This window comes from Canis aureus, chromosome 27 (genome assembly GCF_053574225.1).
Source record: "Canis aureus isolate CA01 chromosome 27, VMU_Caureus_v.1.0, whole genome shotgun sequence".
NCBI lineage: Eukaryota > Metazoa > Chordata > Mammalia > Carnivora > Canidae > Canis > Canis aureus.
In genome coordinates, this window is record NC_135637.1 from 32,233,506 (window position 1) to 32,250,436 (window position 16,931).

The 16,931-nt window shown below is 50.3% G+C and overlaps 3 protein-coding genes across 12 annotated transcripts in view; all 3 read left to right on the forward strand.

Moving 5' to 3' along the window:
* The window catches only part of LOC144299119 (immunoglobulin lambda-1 light chain-like), a 228,115-nt gene extending 214,617 nt beyond the window's left edge, over positions 1–13,498 (forward strand). Inside the window, exons 3-4 of one of the 3 annotated variants that reach the window (XM_077874468.1) lie at positions 3,969–4,008; positions 13,040–13,498. In XM_077874468.1, the coding sequence (XP_077730594.1) occupies positions 3,969–4,008; positions 13,040–13,359 (360 nt within the window). In that variant the 3' untranslated portion in view covers positions 13,360–13,498. Of the gene's footprint in view, positions 1–3,968; positions 4,009–5,273; positions 5,757–11,575; positions 11,616–13,039 lie in introns of those variants that run through there. The other 2 variants (XM_077874466.1, XM_077874467.1) reach the window with 2 other exon arrangements.
* Positions 1–16,931, forward strand: part of LOC144299118 (immunoglobulin lambda-1 light chain-like) — a 64,885-nt gene that overhangs the window by 30,365 nt on the left and 17,589 nt on the right. The window contains exons 3-4 of one of the 8 annotated variants that reach the window (XM_077874458.1): positions 14,869–14,906; positions 16,304–16,764. The exons of 6 other annotated variants lie outside the window; for them this stretch is intronic. In XM_077874458.1, the coding sequence (XP_077730584.1) occupies positions 14,869–14,906; positions 16,304–16,623 (358 nt within the window). In that variant the 3' untranslated portion in view covers positions 16,624–16,764. Of the gene's footprint in view, positions 1–14,864; positions 14,907–16,303; positions 16,765–16,931 lie in introns of those variants that run through there. One more of the 8 variants, XM_077874460.1, reaches the window with a different exon arrangement.
* On the forward strand, positions 7,613–9,465 carry IGLL5 (immunoglobulin lambda like polypeptide 5). Its single transcript, XM_077874469.1, is given in 3 exon segments — positions 7,613–7,664; positions 9,013–9,234; positions 9,237–9,465. Coding segments are annotated over 3 exon segments (348 nt in total). The 5' UTR covers positions 7,613–7,627; the 3' UTR covers positions 9,326–9,465.

Consider the following 16,931-nt stretch of genomic DNA (forward strand, 5'->3'; position numbering starts at 1 on the left):
ATTAAACGTGTAAATTGCCCTGAGTAACATTGACATTTTCACAATATTAATTCTGCCAATCCATGAGCATGGAATATTTTTCCATCTCTTTGTGTCTTCCTCAATTTCTTTCAGAAGTGTTCTATAGTTTTGAGGGTATAGATCCTTTACCTCTTTGGTTAGGTTTATTCCTAGGTATCTTATGCTTTTGGGTGCAATTGTAAATGGGATTGACTCCTTCATTTCTCTTTCTTCAGTCTCATTGTTAGTGTATAGAAATGCCATTGATTTCTGGGCATTGATTGTGTATCCTGCCACGCTACCAAATTGCTGTATGAGTTCTAGCAATCTTGGGGTGGAGGCTTTTGGGTTTTCTATTTAGAGTATCATGTCATCGGCGAAGAGGGAGAGTTTGACTTCTTCTTTGCCAATTTGAATGCCTTTAATGTCTTTTTGTTGCCTGATTGCTGAGGCAAGGACTTCCAGCACTATGTTGAATAGCAGTGGTGAGAGTGGACAACCCTGTCTTGTTCCTGATCTGAGGGGAAAGGCTCCCAGTGCTTCCCCATTGAGAATGATATTTGCTGTGGGCTTTTCGTAGATGGCTTTTAAGATGTCGAGGAAAGTTCCCTCTATCCCTACACTCTGAAGAGTTTTGATCAGGAATGGATGCTGTATTTTGTCAAATGCTTTCTCTGCATCTAATGAGAGGATCATATGGTTCTTGGTTTTTCTCTTGCTGATATGATGAATCACATTGATTGTTTTACTTGTGTTGAACCATCCTTGTGTCCCGGGGATAAATCCTACTTGGTCATCGTGAATACTTATCTTAAGGTACTGTTGGATCCTATCGGCTAGTATCTTGTTGAGAATTTTTGCATCCATGTTCATCAGGGAAATTGGTCTGTAATTCTCCTTTTTGGTGGGGTCTTTGTCTGGTTTGGGAATTAAGGTGATGCTGGCCTCATAGAACGAATTTGGAAGTACTCCATCTCTTTCTATCTTTCCAAACAGCTTTAGTAGAATAGGTATGGTTTCTTCTATAAACATTTGATAGCATTCCCCTGAGAAGCCATCAGGCCCTGGAATCTCATGTCTTGGGAGGTTTTTGATGACTGCTTCAATTTCCTCCCTGATTATTGGCCTGTTCAGGTCTTCTATTTCTTCCTGTTCCAGTTTTGGTAGTTTGTGGCTTTCCAGGAATGTGTCCATTTCTTCTATATTGCCTAATTTATGGGCGTATAGCTGTTCATAATATGTTTTTAAAATCGTTTGTATTTCCTTGGTGTTGGTAGTGATCTCTCCTTTCTCATTCATGATTTTATTAATTTGAGTCTCCTCTCTCTTCTTTTTAATAAGGTTGGCTAATGGTTTATGTATCTTATTAATTGTTTCAAAGAACCAGCTCCTGTTTTTGTTGATCTGTTCCACAGTTCTTCTGGTCTCGATTTCATTGAGTTCTTCTTCCATGTTCTTATAATGGCTTTGTAAGACTTCAAAGTTTGGATGAACCAGACAGTATGTATCATACATGTCCTTATTATTGGACACTTAGGCTGTTTCCCTATAAAAATATAAATTACAAGTGATGCTGTCACAGAAACCCTCACATATATATTCATGTGTTGTGTGTATAAAGTGCACTTAAGTGTCTACTTCGAAAATGGCTAAAAGTAGAATTGCTGGATCAATGAGAATGTACTTTTGAAACGTTTTTATGTAGTCCTGAATGTCCTTCTGAAAGGCAGTTACAGCTTACATTTACTACAGTGAATGATAGTACTCTTACTTTACATCCTTGCCAATAATGTGATATTGTTGATCTTTTTTTATTTGGCCCATCTGATGAGTATTAATGAGCATATGTTTGTTGTTTAGTTGTTTATTTGACCATTGGTGAACTTTTTTTTCCTTTCATATTTTTACTGACGGATTTTTATTCTACTGTGAATTTACTGGTCATCATTTTGCCATTCAGCATATTTTCCAGTTGGTTGGTTATATTCTCTTATAGATCTAAAGAAACTCTTCATATACCTGGGACATTAACCTCCGGTTTAGTAAATATGTTGTAAATATTATTTCAGGTATTTCACTTTCCTTTTTTGAATATGGAATAAAATTTGACCCTGTGATTGGTGGATGCATCTTCAGGTCCCTTGGGTCTGTAAGAATCACCAAAATCTGGACAGCCCAGGTGGCTCAGTGGTTTAGCGCTGCCTTCACCCCAGGGCTTCTCCTTCCGCCTGTGTCTGCCTCTCTCTCTCTCTCTCTCTCTCTCTCTCTCTCTCCCAAATAAATAAGTAAAAACTTAAAAAAAGAATCGAACAAATCACCCTACTTTTCCAGCAAGAAAGTAGCTATGGGGACTGAGCTGCTGGTCTTAGGTCTCTCTCATGTGGATTTGCAGCCTCCACCTCCCTGCACCCTTCAATCTCCTTCCTGTTCCTACAAATGGCTTCTGGCCTCAGAGGCTTCAGGAGGTCCACTTGGGACTTGGCAAAACCACTACCCAGGATACTTGGCTACTGTACATCAAAGGACACAAGTCAAGTACAACTTCTTAGGTAGCATCAGCTACTCAGAGGTTCAGTGACTCCACCAATCTGAGGGGAAGGGTGCATCGTGGCAGTATTTCCTCTCTGTCTCCTTCTCCTGTGAGAGCAGTACAGGCCCGTGAGGACAGTGCCTTCATCTGCTCTTAATTCTCCTCATGGTGCCTGTCATATCGAGGGAAAAGAAGAAATGTAAACTGTTCCCTGTTGTTCCCCCACTACTTCTGCAATGATGGGCTGCTCCCTCTCAGTCATCACTGTGGTGACCTGGTGAACTCTGGGATGGAAGGCATCAGCTTGGGGGATCACACCAGGGTTGTCCTCTATACATCATGGCAATGTGACTGCACATATGCACATCAGTCCAGTGGGAGCCTCTTCAGCTGGCTCCTGGGTACATGCACATGGTCCAAGGGGATCTCTAAGCTCCTGCTTTCTGATTGACAACATACCCTAGCTCATCATGCACCTAATCACCTCAGACCTGAAATGAGTCAGTGATGCCAGTTCCATTTGGTGGGAGGTGGGATTGAAGATTCTTTGAAAGAAGCAGAACACCTAACTCTGGGAAACGAACTAGGGGTGGTGGAAGGGGAGGAGGGCGGGAGGTGGGAGTGACTGGGTGGCAGGCACTGAGCGGGGCCCTTAACAGGATGAGCACTGGGTGTTATTCTGTATGTTGGCAAATTGAACACCAATAAAAAAATAAATTTATTATTAAGAAAGAAAGAAAGAAAGAAAGAAAGAAAGAAAGAAAGAAAGAAGCAGAACAGCAGACCAGACCCTCACACACCAGACCCTCCCCAACATGACACCAGATAGGAGATTGGCTGAGGCTGCTCCCAAGGTCATCTGGACACAGGCTGCAATGTCCTATAGCACAAGCCAAGGTTTTACTTAGTGCAACCCAACTAGGGCATTCCCAGGATAGGAAGCTGAGCCCTCTGAAGTGTGATTGGGGACATAGGAAGTTTCCAGTGACCCATAAGCCCAGATCAACCTGCTTTTCCCTGCTAGGGAGGGTTTGGGATGGGGAAGGGACATGCTATGGCCTCACCTCATGGTATCATCAAGGAATGGGGATTGTTCAAACATGCAGAGAAGGGATGTCCTGTTCATTTCCATGAAACCTAACTCCCAGTGACACAAGGGTCCTCCACCAACTCATTCCAATTCCCAAGAGGTAGCAGTACAAAGAGCAGAACAGATACCAACTTCCTTGGAAGAATTGCTTCCAAGAATTCTTTTGCTAAACATGTGGAGTCATTGATCTTGTCATCTGCTGGGGGAACAGGACATGTGCCCCCTACCGTGCTGTAATGACACCAGGGTGGAGCAGTACCCCCACTTCCTCCATCACAGCTGCACTTGGGCACCTAGAGGGTGAGGCAGATCCTCCAGGGAGGGTTTTTGTATTAGCCTGAATCACAGTGTTGGGTATTCGGCGAAGGGACCCAGCTGACCGTCCTCGGTGAGTCTCATCTTCTCCCTGCTTTCTTGTTCTCCTGGGAGTTTGGGCAATTTTCTGCAATATTTTTGCTTTTCCTATCTTGTTTCAGCCTTGGTTATGCTTTCAGCCTCTGGGACCCTGACCTCCTTCCTCCCTGTACAGATTTTCTTACTTATTTTTTTGGTCATCAGTAACCCCTCACCTCTGAACTGAGAGGCAGAGAATGATTGGATGACCTAAAAACTCATATCTTTCTGTCTAGCAGGAACAGGCTGGATCCTAGATGTGCTCTGTTCTAGCCTCTCTTGTCTGGCCTCTTGTCGAAACTACTTTGTCTCTAGGGATCAACAGGGGCCCCATCTCTTGGAGAAGATGGAGCAGGGAACTGACAGGGTGACCATGTGGTACCTTTAGAGGGACCCAGCACCCTCAGGGCCAAGGCTGGGGTCACACATGTCAGAGGTTCAGAGAAGGTCCCCAGAGCTATGGGACACAGGATCCAAGGATGTTTGTGGGGTTGGAGTGGATTACCCAGGCCCCCTGGGCTACCACATAGTCCTAGCAGGTTTGGGAGCCACACAACGCTACAAGAGGCAGGAGACAAGCGAGGGGAAGGTGATCCAGTCAGGAAGCCCAGAAAAGGGTTTTGCAATGACAAGGTGGGTGGAAAGGTGGACTCCTGGCTCTTATGGGACTACCAATTGGGAAAAGAAACCCAGATCCCATTGCAAAAAATGTCTACAGATTGGATTATTGGCTAGATGAAATACCAAGGGACAAGGTGAGGGGACAGAGAAAAAGAGTCAGATAGACTGTGATCCTGTAAGGTTCTTGCCCCATTACAGAGACTTCAAGAGAGACAGATTTGGGTAAATACAATCTCCACAGAGGAAAGACCCAGAGGCCCGCTGAGTAGAAATGTCAGATCACAAAAGATCACAAAGAATTTCCAGGAAGATTGAGAGTTCATGGTACCCACTTGGGGAGAGACAGAATGTCCCAGAAGGGCAAACGAGTAAGGGTCAGACATTATTGTGGGAGGCCAGGGCCCCAGGAGGACTCAGAACAGGAGATGGCAGGGTGCAGTGTGACAGCTACCCAGGGGGAAAGGGAAGAGGTTGGAGGAAGATGTCAAGATACCTTCTTGGAGTAATTTCTCAAACTCAGGCTAGTCCCTGAAGGGGGGTTATGGCCTGTGCTCAGAGACTCACACCCACCTGCACCAACATCAGGGTCTCCCACAAGTGGAAATGGATTCAATGACCTACTGGCCCTACAACCCACAGGTCAGCCCAAGTCCTCCCCCTTGGTCACACTCTTCCCGCCCTCCTCTGAGGAGCTCGGCGCCAACAAGGCTACCCTGGTGTGCCTCATCAGCGACTTCTACCCCAGTGGCCTGAAAGTGGCTTGGAAGGCAGATGGCAGCACCATCACCCAGGGCGTGGAAACCACCAAGCCCTCCAAGCAGAGCAACAACAAGTACGCGGCCAGCAGCTACCTGAGCCTGACGCCTGACAAGTGGAAATCTCACAGCAGCTTCAGCTGCCTGGTCACGCACGAGGGGAGCACCGTGGAGAAGAAGGTGGCCCCTGCAGAGTGCTCTTAGGTCCCTGAGAATTCCTGAGATGGAGCCTTCCTCACCCAGACACCCCTTCCCCAGTTCACCTTGTGCCCCTGAAAACCCACCCTGGACCAGCTCAGACCAGGCAGGTCACTCATCCTCCCTGTTTCTACTTGTGCTCAATAAAGACTTTATCATTTATCACTGACATGTCTGATGTGCACTCTCAGTTTATCGTGTTCTAGGGGAAAGCCTCAGGAATTAGGGAGGAATACTTGGGAATTGAGCTCTAATTTACCCATTCTCCCAGTGTGCTAGACGGGCCATGACCAGGAGGTACAAACTGTCCTGTAGCCCAGCTCATGGGTCACAGTCTTTGCCCCAGAGGAATGTGGAAGAGCTAAGTGAGAAGGACTGGGTCCCAAGGACATCAAGTAGAAACAAGGAGTGTCCCAGGAACAATGGGTCTCTTTATTTTTTTTTAATTTTTATTTATTTATGATAGTCACAGAGAGAGAGAGAGAGAGAGGCAGAGACATAGGCAGAGGGAGAAGCAGGCTCCATGCACCAGGAGCCCGATGTGGGATTTGATCCCGGATCTCCAGGATCGTGCCCTGGGCCAAAAGCAGGCGCTAAACCGCTGCACCACCCAGGGATCCCTGGGTCTCTGTTTAGATTTGTGATTGATCAGTGAGCTCAGGGTGACCCCAGCAGTCGCTGAAACCTCAGTCATGAAAAGTCTGGACACCTGACACATTAGTTTAGATTGGATTATGGGTGGAGCAGGTGAGTCAGCCTGCATGAAGTAGGGGCATAGGAGAACTGGTCAATGAGAGATGCCACTGTTCCAACCTCTGGAAGTCCATCCAGTGATTGTCCCAAAGACAGAGTCAATTTGAATTCAGAAGTAGAGCTAAGGCAGGTGAGATCATCCTGAAGCCCATGACAGGGTCAGGCTTCCTGGGGGGCTCAATGACCCCAGACATCAGGTCCTCGGGACTCCACGCCCACCCCCAGGACTATGGCTCTGTCACGAGTGACCTGCAGTTTCAGGTCACAGACACACTCATTCCAGGGCCTGAGGCACACATGTCAACCTCTCAGAGGGGCAAGCCTTGCTCACTCTGCCAGTCCTCCCATCTCGAGATGTGACAGATGCCCTCTATGAGTCTCCAACTCCTCGGCAACATGGAGCTGCCTGCATCAGACCCACTGAGGGCCAAGACCATCGGTCCAGTGGGAGCCTCTTCATCTGGCTCCTGGGTACATGCACATGGTCCAAGGGGATCTCTAAGCTCCTGCTTTCTGATTGACAACATACCCTAGCTCATCATGTACCTAATCATCTTAGACCTGAAATGAGTCAGTGATGCCAGTTCCATTTGGTGGGAGGTGGTATTGAAGGTTCTTTGAAAGAAGCAGAGCAGCAGTCACACACCAGACCCTCCCCAACATGACACCAGATAGGAGATTGGCTGAGGCTGCTCCCAAGGTCATCTGGACACAGGCTGCAATGTCCTATAGCACAAGCCAAGTTTTTACTTAGTGCAACCCAACTAGGGCATTCCCAGGATAGGAAGCTGAGCCCTCTGGAGTGTGATTGGGGACATAGGAAGTTTCCAATGACCCATAAGCCCAGATCAACCTGCTTTTCCCTGTAAAGGAGGGTTTGGGATAGGAAAGGGACATGCTATGGCCTCACCTCATGGTCTCATCAAGTAATGGGGATTGCTCAAACATGCAGAGAAGGGATGTCCTGTTCATTTCCATGAAACCTAACTCCCAGTGACACAAGGGTCCTCCACCAACTCATTCCAATTCCCAAGAGGTAGCAGTACAAAGAGCAGAACAGATACCAACTTCCTTGGAAGAATTGCTTCCAAGAATTCTTTTGCTAAACATGTGGAGTCATTGATCTTGTCATCTGCTGGGGGTACAGGACATGTGCCCCCCTCAAGCTTTACTGACACCAGCCTGGAGCATTGCCCCCACTTCCTCCATCACAGCTGCAGGTGGGGGACTAGAGGGTGGGGCAGGGCCTCCCAAGGAAGGTTTTTGTATGAGACTGTAACATAGTGTATGGTATTCGGCAGAGGGACCCAGCTGACCATCCTCGGTGCATCTTCTCCCACTTTCTTGTTCTCCCAGAGGTTTGGGCAATTTTCTCCTTTTATTTTTTCTTTTCCTGTCTTGTCTCAGCTGTGTTCATGCTTTGACGTGGGATCCCAGCCTCTGGGACCCTGACCTCCTTCCTCCCTATACAGATTTCCCTGCTTCCTTCTTTGGTCATGAGCAGCTCCTCATCTCCAAACTGAGGGGCAGGGAATGTTTGTGTAGACCTAAAAACTCATCTTTCTGTCTGCCAGGGTCACGCTGGGTCCTAGATATGCTCTATTCTGTCCTCTCCTGTCTGGCATTCTGACGAACTACCCTTGCGTCTGGGAGTCACTAAGGGTCCCCCATTTAAAAGAGAAGAGGGAACAGGGAGGATTGAGAGGATTACCATGTAGCACCCTTGGATAGACCCAGCATCCTTAGGTCCAAGGGTGAGGACTGACAGGTCAGAAGTTCAGGACATGGCTCCAGAGCTCTGGGACTCAGGATCCAGGGCCAAGAATGTTACAGGTATGGAGGGCCTTCTCTGGGCCTCCTGGGGCTCCATGCAGTGTCCTGAACTGGCCTGGGGACTCAGGGAAATATGCAAGAGGGAGGACGTTGCAGGGAAGAGAAAATACTGGAGACAGTATCATGAAATGACAGGATGTGAAAACAAGGGTGACTCCTGAGTCTCTATGAGATATACTTCTTGCCACAAACAAAGGCAGAATCTATGACATGAAGACTCTAGTGATGAGACCAATTTGGAGGATACAGAGGGAGAGGCTACCAAAACTTTGGAATAATAGAGACATTAGGACAGGCAGACAGACTCTGTATGATCAGCAAAGCTCCACTCTATCACAGACAGCCCAGAAGACACAGATCCAGGTAAAAATAGGCCCCTTGGGGCAAAGATCTTAACACTCTGAGCACAGCAGTGGCAGTCCAGAAATGTCCTCAGGATTATTCAGCAGGAGGTCATAGAGCTCACATCATTACCTGGGGGACAGACAGACAGACATGGAGCCCCAGGCAGACACAGAGTGTCAGCAGAAACAGAAACAGGAGTGAGATTTGGAGATCTGTGTGGGAGGGAAGGTTCCAGGAGAGTCTCAGCATGGACGGTGGCAGGTGTCCAACTCAAATGTGTCCAACTCAAATGTCCCAAGCACAAGTGGGGAGTTGTTTGAGGAACTGATTAAGACACCCTCCCTGAATGGACCTGCGAACACAGGATGGGGACTGGGGCCCCAACTGAATGCTCAGGAACCTGAGCACAAACTAGTACCCCACACAAAGACGGAGGTCAAGGGACCCCATGTGGATGCTAAGACTCTGACTGCTTCCCCTTCCCCTCCCCACAGGTCAGCCCAAGGCCTCCCCCTCAGTCACACTCTTCCCACCCTCCTCTGAGGAGCTCGGCGCCAACAAGGCCACCCTGGTGTGCCTCATCAGCGACTTCTACCCCAGCGGCGTGACGGTGGCCTGGAAGGCAGACGGCAGCCCCGTCACCCAGGGCGTGGAGACCACCAAGCCCTCCAAGCAGAGCAACAACAAGTACGCGGCCAGCAGCTACCTGAGCCTGACAAGTGGAAATCTCACAGCAGCTTCAGCTGCCTGGTCACGCATGAGGGGAGCACCGTGGAGAAGAAGGTGGCCCCCGCAGAGTGCTCTTAGGTTCCCGATGCCCCCACCCACCTAAGGGGGCCCGGAGCCTCAGGACCTCCAGGAGGATCTTGCCTCCCATCTGGGTCATCCCAGCCATTCCCCTTAAATCCAGGCAACACTCAATAAAGTGTACTTTCTTCAATCAGAAATCATGTTCTCTTTTCCTTGAGCTTATCACTTTGTGTCCTCAACTCAACCATTTTTTGGGAGGAACGTCAGTCCTGGACTTTGAGGGAAGGACTCCAGAGGAGGGGTCCTCGTGAGATGCTAGGTTTACTCTCGACAGCCCTGGCAGGGAATACTCCAGAATAGGAAATACCATAAGGAGAACTGGATCATAGATCATCATCTCCAAAATCTCTGTGTTTTTTGTATTCCTGTGGACCACATGTCCTGCCAGGCATACTTGCCCTCACTGACCTTAAGGACTCATGGTTTCTTGGTTAATTGATGACCTTCTCTCTGGACCTGAGTTCTCAAGGCTGAAACTAGCCCCCCATTTAAAAAACTCCACCCTCTGTTCCTTAAGACTGCCATTTAGTGACATGGTTTCCATGGTTTCCTACCCCTGTCAACCTACCTCCTTAGCCTACACACAATGGACACTGTGTCCCTCACACAGAATGTCCCTGTCACACTGATTACAGGACCTCTGCCTTGACACTGGTCTCTCACAATCCCACTCCCAATGGTGAAACCTCATCCCAGTGTCTCTTTCTTCCCACTAATATTCATGTTCTCTGGGAGAAAGACAACAACTAGGTGCCTTGGCCGCCTCAAAGGCCAAGCAAACCCATGAGCCCACACCTTGTGCTACAGTGACATAACTGGAACACCTACATTAAAAATCAGGGATCAGTATCTGGGATAGGGCTGCTGACATGTTTCTCCACTGTTCATCCACTTAGTAGCCTAGCGTGGGATCTGAGCTATAACACCAACTCACACACAGTTACAGATGACTACAAGCCTACATGGGCACACATGGTGACTACAAATCACGGTTAGAATTTCAACCACCCGAATGGTGGGCTACTCTCAGAAATGATCAGGAAAAGCTAGAGGATGGGACTCTCAGAATCCCACGGTGGCACATGATCAAATACCTAGTCACGGCAGTCCCCATAGAGCCAGCCAGTCTCAAAGAGGTGGCCAGGGAGATTCTGATCCACCATGGAGTGAGACCGGAGACATGATGAACTCCTGACTGTGAAACTGACCACTAAATAACAGGTAGATCAGGGAGGACCTCAGGAGTGCTGACAGGGCATGGCACTGCCGCAAGAAAAACGGCTGCCAAGGCTGTCTGTCCCATATGTGTGAGCTGAAGATGATGTTCTCAAACCAGGATGCAGATGAGGATCTGAGCTTCTACGAGTTCACAATGTGAAGACCCAGTGCAGGAGCTGACTATGTGTCCAATATGGTGCGGTCACATAATACTAGTGATCCTTCCACTTTAGGGGACAAGTGTGAATCTCACTCAGTTCAAGGGGCCATCAGATGTGATATTTGAGCTCTGCGTGAATGTTCTGGAAGCAATGACTCCCCTCCACCCACATGAACTTCTCAGGATCCCTTCTCGGACCCTTGGCTAAGATCAGGTGTAGAACTGCTCAGGACCATCCAGCTGACATTCAGTCCACACACCCCTACAGCGTGACACCTCATTCGCCAGGCTCAGATGAGAAATAAACACTCACCATCCACTATACTTTCCAGACTAATAGGCAAGACAGGGATTCTGGAGCTCGGGACTCTAGAGTGAAATGAAAGGGCTGAGGGAAACATGATTCTCTTTCCAAACGCTTTCCATTCTCAACAAAACACCACACATCCTTCTGTGCTTGGATATGGTGGCATCCAGAACACACTCCACCAACCCAAGTCCACAAAGGGGCCACCGTTCCAACATCTCCGGGTGAAACGAGCCAGATCACCCCTTCCACAATGACATCCAGACACACACCAGGAGACACACAGCACAACCCTAAAGATGAATTTTGCTAGGAATTCTGATGCCATACCAAGACACCCCTGCAACCTCACACTGGGACTTGGGATGGAAGGAACATGAACCCTCCATGGAAATGAAATTCCTGGTCCTCAGTGGCTACGCCCTCATCACCCCACTCCCATTCAGCCTGACCAGCACCCGTGACAAGGAGGCTGCCCTTTGGGCCTCCCGAGAACCTGCAGGTGGCCTGGGTCAGGGGAGGAGGGGCTGACAGAGGGTTTGTGATCGAGGCTGTATCACAGTGTAGTGTGTTCGGCGGAGGCACCCATCTGACCGTCCTCGGTGAGTCTCCCCCTTTCTCTCCTCTTTCACCTCCGCACTACAATTTCTGACAATATTTGGCTCCTTTCAATCCTGATGCGGACTGAGGCTGAAGGTCTGTGGGTCTGTACTTTTGGTCCCCTTGCTCTGCTCCTCATTCCTCCATTGCTCCCACCTTGTCAGAGGTCCATTCGGTGCCTCAGGGAAGCAGCCCCTATTCTACACTCAGGCTTCCCTGGGGGTCGAGCTCTACCCCATGAGGGAAACTTCTCCCCTGGACTTGGGCATCTGTGACTCCCCACTCTGGGCCTTTGACTTCAAGAATCTGAGGGAAATGATGGTGAAGTATAGGAAGAGGGATACTCGAGCTGTAAGCAGGGCCATGGGATTATGGAAGGATTCTGGGGCCTGCCAAGGCGCTTGCTCTCTCTCTGCATGTGGCGGGGATCCCAGCCAGAGTCTGTGTGAAGCTCAGGGAGGAGACACTAGGCATGGGGACTTAGAGACAAGGAAGGCAAAGTACAGCTCAGGGTCAAGAATAAGGTGAGGACTTCAGATAAGGGAGCCCAATGCGGTAGGACCATCCACCACCTAGGGGGAGAGAACACACACCAAGAATGGACTGTCACGCACCCAAGGAGGCCTCGAGACATTCAGGTAGCAGGGGTCCATCCCTACACAGCTCTCCGAGGCTTAAAAGCCAATGAGCAGAAATTTGGGTCAGGGGGGATGATAGGAACGCAGAACAGGGACATTGCCTACACAGCACTCAGAAATCCAAGGATAGACAGATGCACTAGGATAACTTCATGGGTCAGGGGACACCCTCAGATCAAACAAAATCCCAGCTGCATTTTGAAAATTCATTCCTACAAATCCATTCTGTCTCCTGTACCTCCTGGACTGAGGCCCAGGACCTCATTGCGCTTACAACTTCAAGGGCTCTAGTGCGGGATTGGTAGGGAGGCAGGGAAGGCTGCTGTGAAGATGTGAGACAGTCTGAGGACGGGAAACCTATTGTTCACATGGTATGAACAGAGCCCTGTCACCGAGAATGGCAGGCTCTAGGAAATCACGGGTAAGTGACACGGGTGTAGTCACATGGATACCAATGGCCAAGGACACTCAGGTTCAGAAGGGAAACAGGATCTCAGGGCCCCTGTACCCCACCAGTACCGGGAGCACACTGGGTGGACACGAAGGATACGTGACATGCAGACAGCCTAAGGACATGGAAGGGACCAGAAACTAGAGAATCTGGCACTCACATTCTCACCTCAGAAGGTGAGGGAACTAACTATCCATGGCTACCATTACCTCGGGGAATGAGGTCCACGGGAGGCCTGGGTCATGGATATGACACAGCTGTACCCCCACACCAAGAATGAGGCAGTTGCTGACACAACAAACATCTGCCTTGACCCGCTGTCCTTCCATCCCCACAGGTCAGCCCAAGGCCTCCCCCTCGGTCACACTCTTCCCGCCCTCCTCTGAGGAGCTCGGCGCCAACAAGGCCACCCTGGTGTGCCTCATCAGCGACTTCTACCCCAGTGGCGTGACAGTGGCCTGGAAGGCAGACGGCAGCCCCGTCACCCAGGGCGTGGAGACCACCAAGCCCTCCAAGCAGAGCAACAACAAGTACGCGGCCAGCAGCTACCTGAGCCTGACGCCTGACAAGTGGAAATCTCACAGCAGCTTCAGCTGCCTGGTCACGCATGAGGGGAGCACCGTGGAGAAGAAGGTGGCCCCCGCAGAGTGCTCTTAGGTTCCCGACGCCCCCGCCCACCTAAGGGGGCCCGGGGCCTCAGGACCTCCAGGAGGATCTTGCCTCCTATCTGGGTCATCCCGCCCTTCTCCCCACACCCAGGCAGCACTCAATAAAGTGTTATTTGTTCAATCAGAAATCTCGGTCTCTGGTCATCTGGATTTTACACTTTGTGCCCTGAACTCAACCATCTTCAGGGTGAACAGTGTTGCTGGTACAATGGGGAGGAGACAACCCCCCCCAACAGGTCTTTTAGGGTAGATCCCTCTGGTCCATATTAGCAGAGATAAAATTCCATACCAGGAAGAGGGAAACAGCCCTATCCAGGTTCCAAACATCCACACCTTACGTTCCCTATACTTGCAGGACTCCTGTAGGCCATATCCCCTCCTAGCCCTATCTGGATTCATTGCCCTTGAGGTCTCTGGCTTCTTGGTGAGTGTCAAATCCCTCCAGACCTGGGACCTCTCCATTAAAGACTAGCCCACCTCCAGTGATGTGCCATTCTCCCTTCCCTGAAGGCCCTCACCCATGGCCAGGCCTTCTCTGGGTTCCTATCCCATTTGGAAATTCCCACCAGCCCATCTTAGAGAATCGTCACTCTATCAGGGCCCCCAAACCCCTGTCTCCCTAAGAACCTTGCCCTGTTCCCCTTCTCCTGCCACACTCACTACAAGACACTCAGTCCCTGGAAGCTGGTCTTCCAGCTTCCGCCTGGGGGCTTCTGGGGGCCCCTCTTTCCACATGTGTCATGGAGGATCCAGTTGCACTCATCCCCTGGATGACAGAGACCCCTCAGAGTCAAGCATACAACTGACCCCATCAATAGCACTAAAGCTAAAATGCTCATGTATTTTCTGTGCGCCCACGAATCCAAGTCAAGACCCATTCTGATTCATGCCATAGACCTATGTGTGAACTCACTCATTTCCTGGAAAGCTGAGAATGGACTCTGAGAGACAGGAAGACTGCACTGCTAGGAGCCAGCTCAGAATGTCGAGTCCTGGTGCTGTGTCCCGTAGACAGACTGGACACACACAACCATGATAAACTCATGTGCGCACACTAGTACACACTCATGCCTGTTCTAGCATACATGACCATGATGAGCATGTGTCTAGGACTAATCCTAGATTCCAAAGCCCTCCATGGGCCTCAGCTCTGCAGGGGGCACAGGCCCCATCATGTCTCTGTTGGAAACAGGACTCCCAAAAAAAAAAAAAAAAGGAAACAGGACTCTCATTTTCTCCAGGTGTCTATGGCAAGCTGAGTCATCGACAGAGCTCCAACCAGGAAGCTACCTGGGATAGGATATGTCACTCAAACATTGAAGGAAATGAAAGGACAGGTGGGGAGGGGGCTGCACCCAAGCGCCCATGCGCCAGAACAGACCCCAAGAAGAGGAGGCTGGACTTTGAGCCTCCAAAGCAGCCAGCTGCACATGGGCCTGGGACAGGGGAGGGGCTGCAGGGGTGACAGAGGGTTTGTGTTCAACGCTTTATCACTGTGTTACGTGTTCGGCTCAGGAACCCAACTGACCGTCCTTGGTGAGTCTCCCCCTTTCCCTCTCTTTGGGGACCAGAGTGATATTTTGGGACATTTTCCTCTCCTTTCTTTCCTGACTGTGGCTGGGGTCTGAACCTCTCTGGGGCCCAGCACCTTCTCTGTTGGGTCACCCCCAAACCACGTCACCCTGTTCTCTCTTCTCAGACTCTCCTGGTCAGGGCTGAACAGGACAGGAAGGTCCCAGAGACTCCTTCTGTTCGCCCTCACTCTGATCCTGAGTGGTCTCTAGGGGAGTCTCCCCGGATCTGTAGTAGGGAGCCCACTCAGGTCTCCTGGATCCCATATATGGGGAATGAGGGACTGAAGAAGCACAGGACTGGGGGACTCGGGCTGGGGCAGCAAGGCCATGGGACATGGAAAAGGTGCTGGCAAAGCTCAACTGCCCAAGCATGTGTCACACTTCAGTCCTGTGCTCTCCGAGTTCTACGTGAGGTCTAGTGAGGGACTACTAGGGACTCTAGGCTGTGCAAGACATGAGGAGGACTCAGCAATGAACACAAGGACTAAAAAAGGATATCTTATGACAAGGTGGCTTCAGAGAGCAGGGTCCCTCTTTCTCTTCCAAGACAGGCAGGATCTCCTCAGACAGGATGGGGCTCGAGCCACTCAAGCCCCAAGAATTTCTCAACCCCATACAAATGCTGGAAGACAGATTTCTGAGCAGATGCTGGGGCATCTGGTGATAGGTGACCAACAGAGACAGGAATTGATCCTACCTCTGCCAGGTACTGCAGTGCTTGGACAGGCTGATCCCCAGGATAGGGTCCTGGGCAAAGGGACCCCTAAGAAAAGCCCCTGCTCCAGACACACCTCTTCCACTAACCCTCCACCGACTGTACTGGAATGCATCCCACAGCAGACTCTCTCTCCACCTCAGGCAGCCTCAGAGGATCTCTGTGAGGAAGTGGCCAGGGGTGCATTGATGGATTCAGGGGGAACATGGGCAAGAAAAGCCCACCCAAAAGGGATGAGACCCTAGGACCATGACAGACAGATGAGGTCTACATGAACAGACCCCAGACTTAGACCTAGCAAGACATGCACAGGACAGACAGATTCCACAGGGAAAGACCAAGTGTCCTGCTGATAAATCCACTAACAAGGGAACCCTTGGGGTATAAAGGTGAGTGATAGGTCATGTGACGATGGAGAGGGAGGACATGATAGGGAGGCCCAGATATTCCAAAATTGTATATTCGGATGCTCCCCAACGGAAGGTGACTTATCCTAATGCCATAGGTGAAGTGACCTCGAGGAGCAAGGGCTGCCTGAGGCCCAAAACATGGACATGACACAGCTGTACCCCCACATCAGGACTCAGGTAGGTGCTGACACAACAACCATCTGCATTTGACCCACTGGCCTTCCATCCCCACAGGTCAGCCCAAGGCCTCCCCCTCGGTCACACTCTTCCCGCCCTCCTCTGAGGAGCTCGGCGCCAACAAGGCCACCCTGGTGTGCCTCATCAGCGACTTCTACCCCAGCGGTGTGACGGTGGCCTGGAAGGCAGACGGCAGCCCCGTCACCCAGGGCGTGGAGACCACCAAGCCCTCCAAGCAGAGCAACAACAAGTACGCGGCCAGCAGCTACCTGAGCCTGACGCCTGACAAGTGGAAATCTCACAGCAGCTTCAGCTGCCTGGTCACGCATGAGGGGAGCACCGTGGAGAAGAAGGTGGCCCCCGCAGAGTGCTCTTAGGTTCCCAATGCCCCCCGCCCACCAAAGGGGGCTCGGAGCCTCAGGACCTCCAGGAGGATCTTGCCTCCCATCTGGGTCATTCCAGCCATTCCCCTTAAACCCAGGCAACATTCAATAAAGTGTTCTTTCTTCAATCAGAAATCATGTTCTCTTTTCCTTGAGCTTATCACTTTGTGTCCTCAACTCAACCACTTTTTGGGAGGAACGTCAGTCCTGGACTTTGAGGGAAGGACTCCACAGAAGGGGTCCTCGTGGGATGCGAGGTTTACTCTCGACAGCCCTGGCAGGGAATACTCCAGAATAGGAAA